The following is a 19,349-nucleotide window of genomic DNA, read 5'->3' on the forward strand; positions in this document are numbered from 1 at the left end:
AATAAAGCCACAAGGCAGTTTTATGCTATTCACGACATATGTAACTTTTTAAAGTTATTTGACCCCTGATGTCTAGCACACCAACAGCAGTTTGCACTCTTACAGTCTTTAAAGTCTGCTATATTTTCCATTGTTTATAGACATAAGAAGATGTGGTTCCAATGAGAAACTCTACATTGAGGTCATAATTTGTAAAAGTTTACCATTATAGGTCAAAGTACAGTCTTTAACGGAGCCTTGGCGCACACCGAACAGTAAGGGCCCCAAAAAATAACTTGTGTAAAACCATTGCAACGGTGTAATCTATATAACTAGAGGCTCGAAAGGGCATGTGTCGCTCACCTTGGTATATGTGCATATCAAACGCAGATGGATTCATAACAAATTTGTGTTTTGGAGACGATGATGTGTTTGTAGATCTTACTTTACTGAAAATTCTTGCTGCTTACACTTATCTCTATCTATAATGAACTTGGCCCAGAAGTTACAGAGGAAAATATTTAAAAAAAAATTACAAAAAATTATGAACAATTTTACCCCTTCTGAGATTTGCTCTAAATGCTTTGGTTTCAGAGATATAAGCCGAAATCTACATTCTACCCTGTATTCGAAATTTGCTATTGTTGCCATCTTGGTTGGTTGGCCGGGTCACCGAAAACATTTTTTAAACAAGATACCCAAATGATAATTGTGGGCAAGTTTGGTTAAATTTGGCCATGAAGTTTCAGAGGAGAAGATAATTGTAAAAGTAAAAATTGACGACGGACGACGGACGCCAAGTGATGAGAAAAGCTCACTTTGACCTAGAATCTTCCAAAATGTCTAAAATTTGCGATTTTTGAAAATCCCTCCTTTTGACCTTTGATCGCAGTGTTCAAAAATCAAAGAATTTATAATTATCTCAAAATAAGACCAAAATAAGCCGTGAGGTATTTCGGTCCATTTAATTGTCGAATTAACCATAATTGTCACTGCACTATAAAGAACAAGAATTTATATAATAAATCAATTGGAACACATGTTTACGTTTGGTAATTTCTTCATTTTTGTGATAAATACGGAACAAATTAAAGTACAAAATTACTTAAAAAATCTTTTATTTTTTTCTATGTTAAAGTAAAAAAAAAACCACCCTGATTAAAGAAGAGAGTAAAAAGATGAAACAAAATGTTCTCAACTGGTCTCAAGTTGATCGTAGATTTGAAAAAAGGACATCAATTGTAAACTATTCATTGAATTCAATATAGGTATTATTTATTTTCATGTTTTCATCAGGCATAAGATTCGTAAGTCGATAAAGAAGGCTTATTTTGAATCAAAGCCAGCTGACAAAGACGACCCTAAAGCTAAACAGAAAGCTGAGGAGGGGATTAGCAATGTGTTTGAAAGTGTCATGAGTTGTATAGCAAAAAAAAATATGGTAAGACATTGATATTTTCTGTTTTCTTTTTGTGAAATTAACTCAACTGACTTAAAAAGTGAAGCTGTTCAAGAATGATATCATGATATCAAGATTTGTTGCTGCTTCATATTGTCAGATTGCTGTTTCATTGATATTTACCCACTGTTATCAGACCATTGTAATCTTCATTATCCTTATTCACACCACATCGTTAATAGTATGTACTATATGAATTAACTCTGATAGCAAATGTTTGATAATATTTGTTTAAAACTAGAACACACCCGTGATATCACGGGTTCGTGACTGAATTAAAGTATATAACTATGCGCAAGCCTTATTTTAGTATTAGTATTGTCATCTGATAAAGTCATGCCGATTATAAGATACACAGTTTTTCTCTGCTTTCAAGTCTTTCTGTTTGAACCCGTCGAACTGAAACAATAATATTATTTATTTGGAAAACAAAAGTTCCTGGAATGGAGTATTTTTTAATCAACAGCATTGTCCTATATAAGTTATAAATAAAGTTGAATTCTTTGCTTCGCTGTTTTACGTCATGCCCACTAACAAATTGAAAACTGTACCTATACAGATTTTTAGTATTCGTATTGTTATCTTAGAAAGTCTTACTGATTAAAATACTACAATAGGTAACAATTTGACAATTTAATAGTGTCAACCCTGTGGCCCGTGTATATAGCATATTAATCCTGAATACAACGTTTGGTGGTGTGCCTGTCAGATGCGGAACGTACAGATAAGGTAATAGGTAACAGGTGAATATACTATTGGTATCGATAGCGGACTCGACCCGGAACTTCTTAATTATTGGCAATATTAATTACGTGGAAAACAAAAGGGCCTGGAGTGGTGTAATTTTTAATCTACACCTTTGTACTATATTAGTTATATATAAAGTTGAATTCTGTGATTCGTCGTTTTTACGTGATGACGGCTGACAAATTGGACCTCGTAATTTTAGTATTATAGATGTTTCTACTGATTGCATATCTTTGATAGTCTTTAAATTTATGAATAATTTTCTTATTAGTCTCAAACCAGCAAAGCCGATAGATACTAAGGTTTGCACTCCGTCCATCTGTCAGTTCGAAACATTAGTGTTCTACACCTATTTTCTTCGTGTATGAAGATATTGGTTTGATGTTTGGTTATAAATCGTTGCGTGCCAAGTTACTGATCGAATTTTAATTATATGGTATTTTTAGATTTATGGTTCCTTGAACTATACACATCACTCAAATGATCAGTTTTCCGAATTGTTTATTTTTTAACCCTGAAGAAGCTTTGTTTAACATCTTGTATGTAAAGTCGAACCTCGGCGTAGCAAAATTGGTATTGTCGAAAACTTGGATGCGTCGAAGGAATTCTGGGTCTTGACAATTTTCCTATATAATGCATCTTAACCTCTAATTAGCCGAACTTGGTTGATTCAAATTCTCGGTTAAGTCCAACAAACTTCATAGTTCCATAGCAAATGTTTGAAATGTTGAAATAAAGAAATTTCGGAAAATGCAAACTTAGAGACAGAAATTTAAATCAGATGTTTCATAATCAATTCCATAAATGATTTTAGCTGTGTAAACATACTTGTTTGTTTAACATTCAAAAGACAATGTGGTGACCAGTAATAAGCAACTATGTTGTTCGTCTAAGCGGAAGTTTACTGTGATGAACATATTTCACAAATACGGATATACATACACTTATAACAAGAGTTAAAATAGTTAAAAGGATTTAGACAATTATATGCATGGATTGACAAAAAAAAAAAATGATCGCGAGCAGACGGCCTTTATTTCATGAAAATTTTGAAGCAGAGAGGGTTTCCATAATTTTTATTGACTGACCTTTGTAAATATTGTTGTATTGATTTTTATCGAGCTCGCGACATTGATGCCATGGACGCGAGACAAAGCGACCATCAATTTTGATCGGCGTCAATTTGTATGTTTAGTCTATAGTTAAAGTTTGATTTAGACATCAATAACTTTATGTAATCTTCACGGAAATTTAGAAAATCTTGACAGAAACTTGTTTTTGACCAAAATACAGTACACAGATGAAAATTTAGAAAGTATCAATTTTCCTTTTTTTTGGGGTATTTCGTATTTTGCTGGTAAATGACCCTTAAATAACAGTGAAAATCGTCTTTAGTCTGAGGTTTAAGTTTTTAAGCGATCAGTAACTTAGTCAAACCTTCGTGCAATTTTTGAAAAGCTTGGTAATAATCAAATTCACTGCCAAATCAAAATTGTGAACATTTTTAATATAACGTTTCCGTAGTTCATTCATTACTGTTTCTGTTCTTCCGTTGTTTTCCTTTTATAATTGATGTGCTTCCCGCGATTTCTATTTAATTTGAAACTGGATTTGTTTTAGCTTAATCCATTTTTGACTTATACTACTGTAGCATTTATTTAACCATAACAAGTTATTGATAAAATTTAAGTATTGTTCAGTTAAGATGATTTGTGAGTTATGGTCCTAGGACTTCAAAGGTATAGAGAAGTAATTAGTTTTTTAAAACTTTTTTGTCATGCTTGGTGATTTTGATTTGATATTTTGTATATTGATTAACCAAAAAGTAAGATCACAAAAATTCTGAACTTAGAGGAAAATCAATTCGGAAAGTCCATAATCACATGGCAAAATCAAATAACAAAACGCATAAAAATGAATGGACAAGAACTGTCATCCAAAAGATACAGATCGAGTTTAAATTGCAAAATTAAGAATGGAAATTGGGAATATGTCAAAGAGACAACAGCACGAACAAAGAGCGGAACACAGCCGAAATGTTCAACTCATAGGATTTGTTTGACTGAGCTATTGTCATTTAACTTAGAAAATTCATGCTAATAATTATCTTTACTTTTTTTTAAAAACATTTACATTTGTTAATATGTGCACCGGGAGATATATATCTTTTTTTTATGTAGAGAGTATTACAAATTAACGATTTAGTCAGCATTTTAGTCCAATATAAAAAATGTTTAACTGGTAGAGGATAATTTATGCCACATAATGGTTTCAGTTACTTCTTCTTTGATGGATATTGTAGAAAGTAAGATCATTTATATGTCATAGACTCATCATTTAATTTCATTTTGCATTAAATCGATTGATCTAAACATGGTAAAAAATTGAAAACAACACGTTTAATAATTTCAATGCGTCCGAAGTGCGTTTCTGGTTTTACATTCATCAGGAACGCTCAAAGCCAAACATTTGAAATCCGAGAATGTTTAAGTACCTAGACCATTGAAGAGCTTTATTACCAAAATACTTAAAATTGATGGCCAAATTCATCTCAACTCAATTTTGCCTGGAGGGAGTTCAAAAGTTATAAACGGACAATTTTAGAAAAGTTTGTTAAATAATGTCAGTACCGAAATACTGACTACTGAGCTGATGATACCCTCGTGGACTGTTAATCCACCAATAGAGGTATCGACCCAGTGATGTAAAATGTCAAACTACATGATGTTCTATGTATCAGATATAATAATTTCGACAGATTTGATTATTAGTTTGTAAGAGTAATTTCTTTAATTTCAGATCAGTATATTTCATATAAACAAACACGAAGAACTTGATAATGAAATACTGAAGATTTTACTGAAAGGTATATCTATTTGTTTCAACATTTAAAAACAATTTACTAATGTAATGGATGACAATATCCAATAAACATGCATGAATCTGATGTACAGTAGTTGTCGTTTGTTTATGTAATTTATACGTGTTTCTCGTTTCTCGTTTTTTATATAGATTAGACCGTTGGGTTTCCCGTTTGTATGGTTTTACACTAGTAATTTTGGGGCCCTTTATAGCTTATTGTTCGGTGTGAACCAAGGCTCCGTGTTGAAGACCGTACATTGACCTATAAGGTTTACTCTTCTAAATTGTTATTTGATGGAGAGTTATCTCATTGGCACTCACACCCCATCTTCCTATATGAAGAAATATATTTTGCTACCAAAGGGTAACGAATGGCCAAATACGGTCAAATAATCATTGTCATCTTAGTTATATGATTTCATGTTAAGGATTACTTCAAATATATGTAAACAGTTTTTGTGATTTCATGTTCATCATGAACACGAGGAAGCAAGTTTGGATGTGAAAAAAACCCACCAAAGGTATGGCATCTGATGATACACACAAACTATTTCATATTAAAGATAACTGCATTGTAGGAAAAATCCAAATATCTAAATAAAGGCAACAGTAGTATACCGCTGTTCAAAACTCATAAATCCATGGACAAAAAACAAAATCGGGGTAACAAACTAAAACCGAGGGAAACGCATTTAATATAAGAGGAGAACAACGACACAACACCGAAAAGCCACACACAAAACACCACGAGAATAACAAATATAACATCAAAACCAAATACAAGAATTTGGGATAGATAAGTACCGTGCCACGTCTTATCTAAAAAATAAGAGAATACACAAACGACACAACGTTAAAATGCAACACACACAGAAACGAACAATATTATAACAATGGCCATCTTCCTGACTTGGTACAGGACACTTTTAAAGGGGAATAAAAGTGGTGGGTTGAACCTGGTTTTATGGCATGCCAAACCTCGCACTTAAATGGCAAAGTTAAATATAACATTGAAATGACAACATAATATTACAGGACTACAATACAAATAAAAAGGAGACCATATTAGACAAAGAAAAGCATGATTAATAGATAACAAAAAGCATCAGGTTTAAAATTCAATACGCCAAAAACGCGTCTTGTCCACACAAGACTCAATAGTGACGCACAGATATAAAAGATCGAAAGTGAAAAAAGTAATAAGTTGTACAGCACTGAAGATCAAAAGTTGAAAAGGTTTTGCCAAATACGGCATTGTTTGTATGCCCGGGATAAGAACATTCTTATTATATAGAACAATTCATACATTTCTAAACATTTTCGAGTGCATTGCTTGTGTTATACCAAAAAAATAGCCTACAGGAAATTAATACATGATTAAGGTAAAACAAGTCATGGTATGAACTCCGAAACAGATGTTATGTCCTCTTTACTACGCTACGTTGACTTTAACAGTTTAGCTAAGCAACGACACCACTGTTTCGGAGTTTGGTCATGGTAAACATGCAGCCATTGCTGTGACTTCTGTCTATTTACCATACTCTTTTACCATTAAAATTCTATTAAAGCTAAGGCTGGTGAAGTCACAGAAAAACAGAGACTAGAGAGACTAAAACTGGCTCTCAAATGGGACAGGGCTGACATAGCACAGGAAGAAATCTTCAGAGAAGATGCTTTGTGGAGTAGAGGTTTGTTATATATGTATAGAGAAAAAAATGACAACTAGAACAGTTTAAAATTTATGGACCAAATCATCTGTGAAACAAAGCTTAACGAACTTTAAATAAACATACACATGTACTAACTTGAATTCCACCACAAGTTTATGAAATTGATTCCACCATGAACTGACTATATCTGAATTCAACATACAGTTTTGAACATCAGCCGAATTACACACTTTCCACAGTAGTTCCACATTTTCCCCTCAACAATGTCATCATGTGTATAGCGTGCATCTTAATAAAATGAGTAAAGAAACAGTGTTTTATTGGATTTTTCTTGGAGTTCGGTAATTTTGTTTTTTTTACTTTTCATTGATCACAAGTCTGCAACCAAAACTACGCACATCTTTTAGACCTTTTGTCTATTTTTGATTTTTGTACCTTTGAATGACTCACTAAGGTTAGTATCACAATGTGTATATAGTTTTGATGATGTTTTAATGTCAAAAAGGGGCGAAAGATACATAAGGGACAGTCAAACTCATAGATCGAAAATTAAATGACAAGGCCATGGCTAGAAAAGAAAAGGCAAACCGACAAATAATAGAACACACGACACAACATAGTAAATTAAAGACTAAGCAATACGAACCCAACTAAACACTGGAATCATCTCAGGTGCTCCGAAAGGGTAAGCAGACCTTGCTCCACATGTATCACTCGTCGTGTTGCACATTTTATGACAAACCCGGTAAATAGTCTTATTCAGTAGGTCACATTCGTGAATAGGGAATGGGATTGTGATTCCGACATAAGGAGCGTATCCGATATCATCTTCGAAATAGTTATTCCATACGTTTTTACATTTTATTTCACAGTTACGACATAAGGAGCATATCCGATATCATCTTTGAAACGGTTATTCCATACATTGTTACATTTTATGTCACTATTTTATAGGAAGTTTTGATGAGACGATGGAGACAGCCATAATAAGTGATAATGTAAAATTTGTACAGATAATTCTGAACCAAGGAGTCGTGATGAAAGAATTTCTCACCAACAAAAGATTGTTAAAACTTTATGACTTGGTAATATTTTATTCTGATAATAAAATGACTTTAATTAACTAACAGAAAAGTTGTATATGAAAAGTACATTTACATGATCTTTGAAACAAATATCTATAGAATACTTTGTTTGGAATGCGCCTTTTTGCTTTGTGATTGATATATTGGTATGTGATTATATAGTTCACCAATATAAGTTTTCTCATGTATTACTAAACTTGATAACTTCATATATTGTCAACAGCCTTAATGTAATGAGTTGTAAAAAAGAGACGAAAGATATCAGAGGGAGAGTCATGGTCATAAATCGAAAATAAACTGACAACGCCATGGCTAAAATGAAAACAACAAACAGACAAACAATTGTACACATGACACAACATTGAAAACTAAAGAATAAGCAACACGAATCCAACCAAAACCTTGGGGTGATCTCAGGTGCGCTCCGGAAGGGTAAGCAGATCCTGCTCCACATGTAGCACCCGTCGAGTTGCTTATGTAATAACAAATCCGGTAAATATTTTAATTAGGTAGTAAATATAAGCACTTTTTTTTTATCTGTCAGACAACCTCGTCGATGTTTCTGTCAGTAAATTGCGGACAGTAGATAACTGGCATTAAATGTGTCTTAAAATTGCAGGGCAATAATTCAAGATATTCTAATCAAATGACCAATTAGTGTTATATGGTTCTATTCGAATAGTTTTCTTTTAAAAGTTGTCTAGTAATGTATGTTAAAGATAAATTTGTTATTTATCATTTTTAGGCATTGAACGAAATAGATATAAATAATATGCCTTTAAAAAAGTTAATGATTAAACTTGGCATGGGCGAGCATAAAGAAATGAACATGTATAAATTGTCAGCCATTGTGGTATCGTTAATGGACAAGTTTGATTATGACATGGAAGAAGAAGAAGATAATGATGATAATGATATTGATATTGATAATGAAAGAAATAAGAATGAACCTAAACACTTTAAATATCCATACAAACAATTGCTCATATGGTCAGCACTACTACTTAGGTAAGTTTTAATAGATGTGTAGAACCGTCAAATAGAACACTTTAAATATCCATACAAAAAATTGTTCATATGGTCAGCACTACTACTTAGGTTAGTCTTAATAGATGTGTATACCATCAAACAGGACACTTTAAATATCCATACAAACAATTGCTCATATGGTCAGCACTACTACTTCGGTAAGTTTTAATAGATGTGTATAACCGTCAAATAGAACACTTTAAATATCCATCTAAACAATTGTTCATATGGTCATCACTACTACTTAGGTAAGTCTTAATAGATGTGTATACAGTCAAACAGGACACCTTAAATATCCATACAAACAATTGCTTATCTGGTCAGCACTACTACTTAATAATCCATATAAACACTTTCTAATCTTAGTGTGCTTCATACTAAGGTGGATCAATCACTGTATTCTTGGATACTGTTGTGAAGGGGTTATTTTCGCGTTACTATAAACTTAGAAAGGATTAAAATAGGGTGTATTTATTGGTGGTAAACGCTGACCACTGACAATAGTCAAAATGTAATTAAAGCGATAACATAATTTGTATCATAGGAAAATTAATGATGAATATATGATTGTAAGCTTTTATGAAACAAAACTGTCGCGTCTGTTTGGTATCAATACAGATATTACAGTAATTTCTGCGTTTACAATATTTGACCAACAGGTGAAATGCGCAAACATTTTCACGTTCAAATGGTGTGTAGGAAGCGATGATAATAAGTGCAAATTAAACGTTGATCCATGAGTTTTACAAGCACATAAAGAGTTAGGTATTGAAATATAAAGATTGTTGGTCACAACCTCTCGAAAAGGATGTATTGACCTCGAACAAATATTATTGTTCATGTTTCAGTCAGACAAAGGGAATATACTTATGATGAATGTAAGATTGATATGAAAGATGCCACAACGCAATTATTAGTATTATTAAGATCATACCACTGTTCTATTAGATGCCTCGTCCTAAAAACTCATAAAATATTTGACAATGGATGATTCTAATAACACAAGGTGTCTTTTCCTTCCAAAAACATGTAATATGATTAATAGCAACGTACACATGTAAAAAAGGTAAATCTATGTTTTGTGGTGAAGTGAATATCTAACAATTTACATGGATTCACGATTTTCAGACAGCAGATGGCCAACTTTGCCTTAAAGATGGGAGGTGAACCAGTGACAAGTACAGTAGCTGCTTCCAGAATACATTTCTCCTTAGCCAAATTTATCCACAGAAATGAATTGTCTGTCAAAAATAAAGTCTTAGCATATAAAGAGTAAGTAGATGGAGATAAAGTCTTATGTGCTTTATCCAATAAGATATGATAGGGGTCCTTTGTTTTTATTAACATCATTATCTATTTGTTCCATTATATTTCGCTCTGAATATTTTAGCACCTCCTTATTCTCTATTATTAATTTGTTTAATTTGTTTTCGATAGTGTCTGTCCATTATTAACTATTCTGTAACAGCATCCACAAAGCTACATTTATAAACGATTAGTGATTTTTCCGTTTTTTTACATTTTCTGAATTATAAACAAAACAACAACTTATTTCATGAAAATTTAATCATTTTAAACCTGATTACCACATAGTAAGTGCATGTGTTAAGTTTTTTAGTTTGTGATTTTGTCTGTTTGAAGCCTGTTGAGTCCGTTTATTTGTATGTTCTGTATTACAGGAATGTTTCAGTAGTAGGAATAATAGTTCATAGATGGTCTTAGAAATAAGTGCCATATTTTTAGGGACGTATTTTATTTCTAGAATTAAGACGCACCTTTTCTTGATTTCTTGATTTCTGAAAAATGTCTGCTCAGATTCTGGATGACATTGATTCGTCTCTTGATGTTTTGAACATGGTGTTCATCTAATGAATTTCCCCAAAAATGTATCTTTTTCACAGCAAACATACTTATCCATTAATTATTGCCATGTTATGTTAGCTGTATCACTTGTGAATCCATCCTTTTATTTTTCAACAGAGAGTTTGACGAATTAGCATCAGTCGTACTAGACGAATGTCATTCTAGAGATCCTACCAAAGCCATGATGATTGCTGAGAGGAGATCCCCTACGTGGAGTAATATGACAAGTATGCAGATGGCTGCATCTTCTGATAATCAGGTAAGAGAAATAATCATGTAGTTAGCTTGTATACAATGCATTCTGCAAGGTTGCAAACAATGTAAACATTACATCAATTAAAGTAAGGCAAACTATACCAAAAAGATATCAAAACTCAAAAGTCGAAAAAAATTCCAACAAAAATAAACCCCTGTCTATAAAATGATCTTGGCTATTCCATTAAAAAGTATATCATGAGAACAGAATGACCAAGAATCAAGCGTACCACTAACACATTTAAATCTAAGAAATGAAATAAACAAACCCATAAAATCAAAAGGTGGATCTCAGGTGATTCGGAAAGTTAATCAAATCCTGCTACACATATTGCATCTAAAATCAAATTATCAACAATGAATGATAAAACTATACAAATTTACAATAGCACAATAACGGAATGATAGAATGTACAAGCATAGAGCCATGACTGTAATTTGTTACCTTCTTTTCCAGACACTATCCTTTCAATGTTTTTTTTTAAACCATTAATTTGGTATTGATAAGTTACATCGTAAAAGCTATTGACACCACATGATAAATATTCTCATGCCTCATATTTTTTTCAGACCTTTTTGGCATCAGTTGTATGTCAAAATTCTATTAGTGCAACATGGAAGAGAGGAATAGGATCATCCTGGCAAAAGGTAAGCCAAGACATTTCAAAATTGACTAACAGAAAAAACATATTTTGGAAAAACAAATCCTTAATACACTGTATTGAAAAATAAGATACACAACCTTTTAAACAGCAAAGGTTGGATCACTTCAGTGCTGCATTACTATTATGATCATGAGGATTCGTACTCGGATTTGACCTCTTATTTCTCGATCATGTTAAATATGTGCCAAGTGACTAGTTTGGTATAAATTGACTATTCAGATAATTAGTATGTGCGAATTCTTGGCATAAAAATGAAATTTAATAACAGTCTTTACAAAAAGTTAATGAAAGAAAATCACTACTAAAACACAATACGAAGTTTTATAATTACAAATCAGATACATGTAACGATATTTTTACATTTTTTGCAAATTTTTTTTTTTTTTAATAAAATGAATTTATAGTAATGCAAAAGGCACAAACGTCATATGATTGGTGCAGTAATAGAGTACTAGTGCTAAAAATGAATTCATTAAAATGTCAGAAAAAGAAAACCCACAAATAATTCTACATTTTCTGTATCTCTCTATGCTTAAGAAATATTTGGGGGCTTTTAGGTTTTACATGTGTACTAATTTTTTATACAGGTATTTCTAGTGAGTTTGTTCCCCTTCCTGGCAGCAACGCCATTCCTGGATATAGACAAACTTGGAGACAACAGGATGTCACCTACTCATAAGTTTCTGACGTTTCTTACTTCACCAATAGCAAAGTTTACGTACCACTCTGTAAGTTTATGTATCAATTGTAAAAAAAACCCATAATGTTCTTAATATGCTGCCAAATCTTGTCAAACAGTGTTTATAAATCTCAACTTGCTCGCTATGCCAGTGTCTGTCGTGCTGGTTTGGATTTATGTTCTCATTTACAATGTTTGGGCGAGTCTATTTATGCCCATAGACCAAGTTAAGATAAAACCTCTGGTTAAATTATTCAAACAGAACATTGATAAATACTTATTTGTTAAATAGACTTTTGCCAGACATGTAAAAAATGTTGGTAATTTTTTTTCATACTTAATATAAAATTTAATGAACATCTGTTTATAATGCTTTTATCCCTATTCTTCTTTTATGAGGCTGAACTTTTGGATTATGAAAAACCTGATACACTTGAACGAGTGTTCTTGAAATGGTTTGAGCCTATCTTAAAACTAAAACACTGAGAATCAAGTCATTCATTCATTCAGTCATTCATTGTCTGTTCTATGGGTGGGTTGTTTTCTCTTTGACATATTCCCCATTTCCATTCTCAATTTTATTCAAACTTAGCACCTGTCAAAAGATGGCATGCATTATTAATCGCTACAAACTCACACTAAATTATAAATTACCTTATTCAGCATACCAATGCAGGATGTCACACCTGTTCATTTTTAAAAATGAGTAAAAAACGTTGTTTTTTTAAATTAAATTTTAAATAGATTAGAAAATAAAACATCTTGAATAAACAATAACTAAAAGAAAAACTGTATTAAAACAAAACCGGCTGCGATTGTTTATAATACGCATACCCCTATCAATTACATGCTTTGGGTAAAATATATTAATTGATTGCTGCAAATCCCCATTTAATAATTACTTGCCTTAATAAAGATCATCAATGCTGGATGTTACACCTGTACTTTTTAAAAATTAGTTTAAAAGGTTATTTAAAAAAATAATTTTTTAAACAGATTGGAAAAAACCCTTCTTGAATAAACATTAATGAAGAAAACAACTATTTGAAAGAAAACCCCAAAAAACCAAACAACGTCTAAAAAAAACCCGTGAATTATACAAGAACGAAAAATGTTTTTTTGGTTTTTCAGTTTTAGATATGTATTTGATGTGTCTGAATCTGTTAATATGTTTTGCAAATTATTTTTCATGTAATGTTTTGATGTTTGTATTGTAATATAAATACATGTATTTTGTATTTGTTTTTCAGTTGATGTATTTGGTGTTTCTGGGGCTATTTACATATTTTGTATTAGTGGAGTTCCGGTTAGCTCATGTTACACCTATAGAAGTTGTGTGTATTGTTTGGATATCTACATTTATTATAGACAATGCATACACAGTAAGTCACTCTGCATAATAGTTATCAAAGGTACCAGGATTATAATTTTATACACCAGACGCGCGTTTCGTCTACATAAGACTCATCAGTGACGCTCAGATCAAAATAGTTTTAAAGCCAAACAAGTACAAAGTTGAAGAGCATTGAGGACCCAAAATGCCAAAAGGTTGTGCCAAATACCGCTAAGGTAATCTTATCCTGGGATAAGAAAATCCTTAGTTTTTCGAAAAATTCAGAGTTTTGTAACAGGAAATTTATAAAAATTAGCATATAATTGATGTTCATGTTAACACCGAAGTGCTGACTAATGGGCATACAACTGTTTTTTTTTTATTATATATGTCAATTATGTCAAGTATTGTTGATTACTTTATTTTCATGGGTATCAATTTTCGTGGATCGAGGAATACTAGCGTTTTCGTGGGTATTTGAGTCCGTGGTTTTGCCAATGTATGCATACGAAACAAATCGAAATAAAGGCAACAGTAGTATGCCGCTGTTCAAAAATCGTAAATCTATGGACAAAAAACAAAATCGGGTTAAAAAACTAAAACTGAGGAAAACGCAGTAAATATAAGAGGAGAACAACGACACAACATTAAAATGTAATACACACAGCAACGGACTAAGCATTAGACAAAACCTGATGAGAATAACCAATATAACATCAAAACCAAATACATGAATTTGGGATAGAAAAGTACCGTGACATGTCTTATAGTAATGTGAAATATAGAAAATTTGTCATTCGCTGAACAATTGAATTCGTGGTTCACATGTACCAACGGAACCCACGAAAATTGGTATCAAACAATTAATAATGAATCCACAGTAAAATCTCAACTAATTGCAAAGTTGACTAAGAAATACTCAAGTACACATACTTACTAAGAAATGGTAAGTGTGTGTTAACTAATTTGAAGAAAGAATTTGATTGTCGACAATTATTTCAGATCAGGCATCGTTCCTCATTGTAAATCCCGATTCAAAGTACAAAGTAGAAAACAAATTATAACAGTTTGTTGGTGATAAATTATAGAGGATGCAACAATGCATTTTCTACCATTTAAAGGAAATTTTCTTCAGACATGTCCATTAAAATGATATGATATTTGGTAATGTAAAAAAAAATACTTCAATAAGTTACAAATTTTTATTAAATTAGTATAAAGAATGGCAGGTACTACGCTACCCGATAAAACTAGTTAATATTTTATACATCATATTAATCAAATAAATTTTGTTTGTTTTAGTGTCTGGCATTTCCATCCCCTACACTAAAGTGTACCATCAGAGACTGGTTTGGACTGCTAAAGTTTCTAGACATTGGAAACTGTGTATTAGCTATAATAGCATTTATGTGTCATTTAAAAGGAACTTATGCCGACGAGGCAAAGTCCATATTTTGTGTCAATGCTGTTGTATTTTACATAAGAGTATTGGAGGTTTATACTGTGAATAGTAGACTAGGACCTAAAATGGTGATGATTAAAAAAATGGTATGTTGATAGACCCCAAACTAAACTGAAAACAAGTCCATTCAAACTTTTTGTGACAAACAAAACAACAAAAATAAGTTATCAAAAAACTAAAACATCTACCGACTGTGTTGACTATTAAACCAATTCACTATGTGATTCATTTGTTTTCGTGGGATACATTTTTTTCTAGATAAAGGAAACATGGAATTTTCATGGATATGTATCTCATTGTGTGGTTTTTACACAATGCATCATAACAGGCTATAGAAAATATGTACTGTTGAAATATACATTTGTGTTGACTTTCCGATGCCCATGACATCCACGATAATTTGTATCACACGAAATAATAAGGAGTTCAAAGAAAATTACTTAATTAAAAATAAGTTACATTTAAAATTCATAGTACAGTCACATAACTGGTTTTAACATTTTTGCGCCTGTCCCAAGTCAGGAGCCTCTGGCCTTTGTTAGTCTTGTATTTTTTTAATTTTAGTTTTTTGTGTACAATTCGGAAATTAGTATGGCGTTCATTATCACTGAACTAGTATATATTTGTTTACGGGCAAGCTGAAGGACGCCTCCGGGTGCGGGAATGTCTCGCTACATTGAAGACCTGTTAGTGACCTTCTGCTGTTGTTTTTTCTATGGTCGGGTTGTTGTCTCAATTTTATTAAATATGTATCTTTGATTTTATCCGAGACAAATGAAACAAAATGCAAGATATAGGGATGCTTATTTACCGGTGACTGCTGTATAAATTGTTTGATAATTTGGCTAATTATTTCAGGTGGTACAATCATTTAATTTAAGCATGTTTAGTGATGTGTTCATTTATCAGATTCCTGTTCACGTTCATGGTTTATTGGTCAATTAGTAATTTTTTGTCCATTTGTAAGAAACATTTATAAAAGGTCAACTATATTGGGAATAAAAAATGATTTTATGTTAACATTTTCTTGCTTCACTTGTCAATATTTGAGTGTTTGGTGATAAGGTTTGTTTCTCAGATTCTTATATGTATGGGATAATATCATAAAATGATGTAAAGGTGTACAATGTCAACATTATGTTTAAGTGACTAAGTTAATGTATGGAAGGATTGTATGGAACATATCTGTCTGACAGGCTTCATCTAACTTCAACTGGTTTTTGTAATGTGATGACTGCATTAAGGTTTTGATATTAAAGACCTTCCTCATAAAAGTCAACCATGATCGGTATAGCAGGCTTGAAATATTAGGATGAGCATGTTTGTAAAAAAAAACCCGTTGAATTTAGTACTCTAAGATTTATCGTTATAAAATTATATTTTCAAGTTATAGAAAATCAGAGTAGTACATTTCTTTTATCTTATTTTTCAGATTTTGGAATTAGTGATGTTTATTTTAGTGTTGACTATATTCTTGGTAGCTTATGGAGTAGTGAGTCAAGGATTAATGTTTCGTCAGAGACAATCTGATTGGAGGATACTTACAGATGTCATTTACTTCCCATACTGGCAGTTTTACGGAGAGCTGTTCTTAGACGAAATAGAAGGTAGTTTATTGTGTGTGATCATACTGTAGATAGATATTTTATCAGAACATAGAGGAGCTCTCTCTTTCAATATGTGTCTTTGTTCTGACTGCAAAATGCAGAACATTATGAACAGCAAGCAGCGGCGTTGTAAACTATTTGTATTAAGCTTTATAATTCAAAATCATGAAGACCTGAATGCTACATACTTTGTACATAGATGCCGTTTGTTTCTAAGTTTCTATCTGTAATATGGTCAACGTGCGTTGATGGCTCAGCAATTGCTTAAAAATTGCTTGAAAAAAATAGGTTTTGCTTTAATTGTGGATTACTCATTTAATATGAGTAGAAGGTACCTATATTTGGTAAATGAGTTTCTTCTACATGCCCGTCATCGTTCAACTGACTTCAGCCTCATTTCATGGATAAGTCATTAAGATTACAGTTATATAATTATTTCTGTTTTTAAAATACTGTTAGCAGTAGGTCAACTAGATGTTTTTGATGGAATGATTTTAATTTGGACATTTCTGTGTGGCAGTTATCAGCTGTCCTTCGCCTCATATTTATTGGCCATTCGTCAATGTTAAGTTTTAGTAGTACAGAACTTTTTAAGATACTAAAACAAAGTAAATTAAACCAAAGTGCCTCCAATCTTTTGTATAAAAATTCCACGATTCCCTCTGCCATAAGTAAAAGTGAGAACCTTTAACAAAATGTAAAATTTAACCTATCAAAATTGCACATAAACGCTATTTGAAAGGTGATATAAAGAAATTCCATTCATGCTACATATGTATGATACTGTTGAAAAGTGCTGCACACCAGACTGCTGTGACTTTAATAACATTTTGTACCAGAAAATATTGTACAGTCTACAATCCTTAAGTGTAAGATGAAATGACCGGATGAGATCATTCGACTAATCTGTTAATTCAAACCTTTGTTTATGTTCTTGAGTAGAAACAGCAAGAAGTTCTTGTTAGAATGCCAAAATTATAGCCACATCATGACAAAAACCAATGAAACTCTGCCTGGAAATATCATATGCAGACCTTTTCACCAGACAGTAAATAGTTCTTAAAGGTACCAGGCTTATAATTTAACACGCCAGACGCGCGTTTCGTCTACATTGTGGATCCAAAATCCCAAAAAGTTGTGCCAAATACGGCTAAAGGTAATCTATTCCTGGGATAAGAAAATCCTTAGTTTTTCGAAAAATTTAAAGTAAACTCACCAATATTAAAGACAACGAAAATGTTCTTTGAAAGTCATACAAATTTATTGTTTATATATTTAATTTGTAGAAGACGAAAATTGTATTATACAAGTCGTTTATAATATGACCAATTCGACTGGCATGGCTGACATGGATGATTATACTGATCCGATTAATATCACTGCTGGTGTTCCTGATGAAACGTACTGTAGAAAAAAACACTGGCTAGTTCCTGTATTCTTAGCAGCCTATTTGATGATTGGAAATGTACTTTTGCTTAACTTGCTGATAGCCATTTTCAGGTATAACGTTTGTTTCAGTAATTTTAAGGAAAATGTCTTTCACATCGATATATTCATACTATTTGATAGTGCACAAACATTCTTAATATATAAAGAAGATATGGTATGATTGGAATTAGTTCATTTTTTTAGTATCATTTTATATTTACAGGTAAGACTGTTTGTATAACGCACACAACCCTTCTCTTATACAGGTCTGGACCACTACCTTATATGGAAATGCATAAATTAGCATACCTATGTTCTCGCACATGTAATTGTTTATTTACCTGTGACGCAATTTATTTTTACCTAGGTTTTTGACCAATCCACTAAATGAGTCACAATGCATGATGGACTACTACTTGTTTACAATCAACCAAGAACACGTGTTATTTACTAAAATACAACACATTTTTTCGTGCAATGCGGGATTCACAATTTCGCTTAGTTTTTCATTTTGTGTATCCTCATTTATAGTTCGTGATATAAAGTATTACTTCCATGCTCAGATTAACGAAGAGTTGTTTCTATGTGAAGAAAAAAAGGGTTTGAATTACCCGATACATAGCCATTAACATGTTTGATGATGGCACAGAGATTTCATGTATTTGTCCACCAGAAGCAACGAAACAACAGCGAAAAAACACAATTACCCATGAAACAAACTTAATGGTGTAAAGTAAGCCGTCGATAACAGCCGGTGCTGATATTCAAGAGTACAGCAATGTTCGTATAGATAATTAAAGGCAAATGTGGAATTCTTGAATTTTGTGTTCGTAAAAAAGGCGAAGAAATATTTACATACATGGCAGTGTTAACACAATTTATAAGTATTTTTTTTGGTCACATTTCAGTATATGGGACTTCCAAACTGTTCCCTTTTTTTGAAGGTAGTGAAGTCAGCAACTGTAGTTTCAGTTTGTTCGTTTTTTAACGGGCTCGGACATTTGCCAAACTGAATAAAATCATTACAGCTGATTTCTTAAACCTGCAAAGTAAAACTTTGGTTGGCTTGCTTGCTTTGTTTGTATAGTTGTTTATACAAGCTTTGAAAATAAGATTGACATCTTTAAACAATATATATATATATATATATATATATATATATATATATATATATAGGCATAGTTTAACTTGTATATTTTATATTTTGTACAATATACAAACAAGCA

General features: G+C 32.1%; 1 protein-coding gene across 2 annotated transcripts in view; it reads left to right on the forward strand.

Moving 5' to 3' along the window:
• The window catches only part of LOC139528118 (transient receptor potential cation channel subfamily M member 8-like), a 57,310-nt gene that overhangs the window by 22,956 nt on the left and 15,005 nt on the right, over positions 1-19,349 (forward strand). For both annotated transcript variants that reach the window (XM_071323946.1, XM_071323947.1), the window contains exons 10-22: positions 1,276-1,420; positions 4,985-5,051; positions 6,616-6,735; positions 7,672-7,802; positions 8,548-8,810; positions 9,960-10,103; positions 10,812-10,953; positions 11,520-11,597; positions 12,202-12,342; positions 13,544-13,675; positions 14,929-15,174; positions 16,521-16,695; positions 17,982-18,195. In XM_071323946.1, the coding sequence (XP_071180047.1) occupies positions 1,276-1,420; positions 4,985-5,051; positions 6,616-6,735; positions 7,672-7,802; positions 8,548-8,810; positions 9,960-10,103; positions 10,812-10,953; positions 11,520-11,597; positions 12,202-12,342; positions 13,544-13,675; positions 14,929-15,174; positions 16,521-16,695; positions 17,982-18,195 (1,998 nt within the window). The remainder of the gene's footprint in view (positions 1-1,275; positions 1,421-4,984; positions 5,052-6,615; positions 6,736-7,671; positions 7,803-8,547; positions 8,811-9,959; positions 10,104-10,811; positions 10,954-11,519; positions 11,598-12,201; positions 12,343-13,543; positions 13,676-14,928; positions 15,175-16,520; positions 16,696-17,981; positions 18,196-19,349) is intronic.

This window comes from Mytilus edulis, chromosome 6 (assembly GCF_963676685.1).
Source record: "Mytilus edulis chromosome 6, xbMytEdul2.2, whole genome shotgun sequence".
NCBI classification, from domain to species: Eukaryota; Metazoa; Mollusca; class Bivalvia; order Mytilida; family Mytilidae; genus Mytilus; species Mytilus edulis.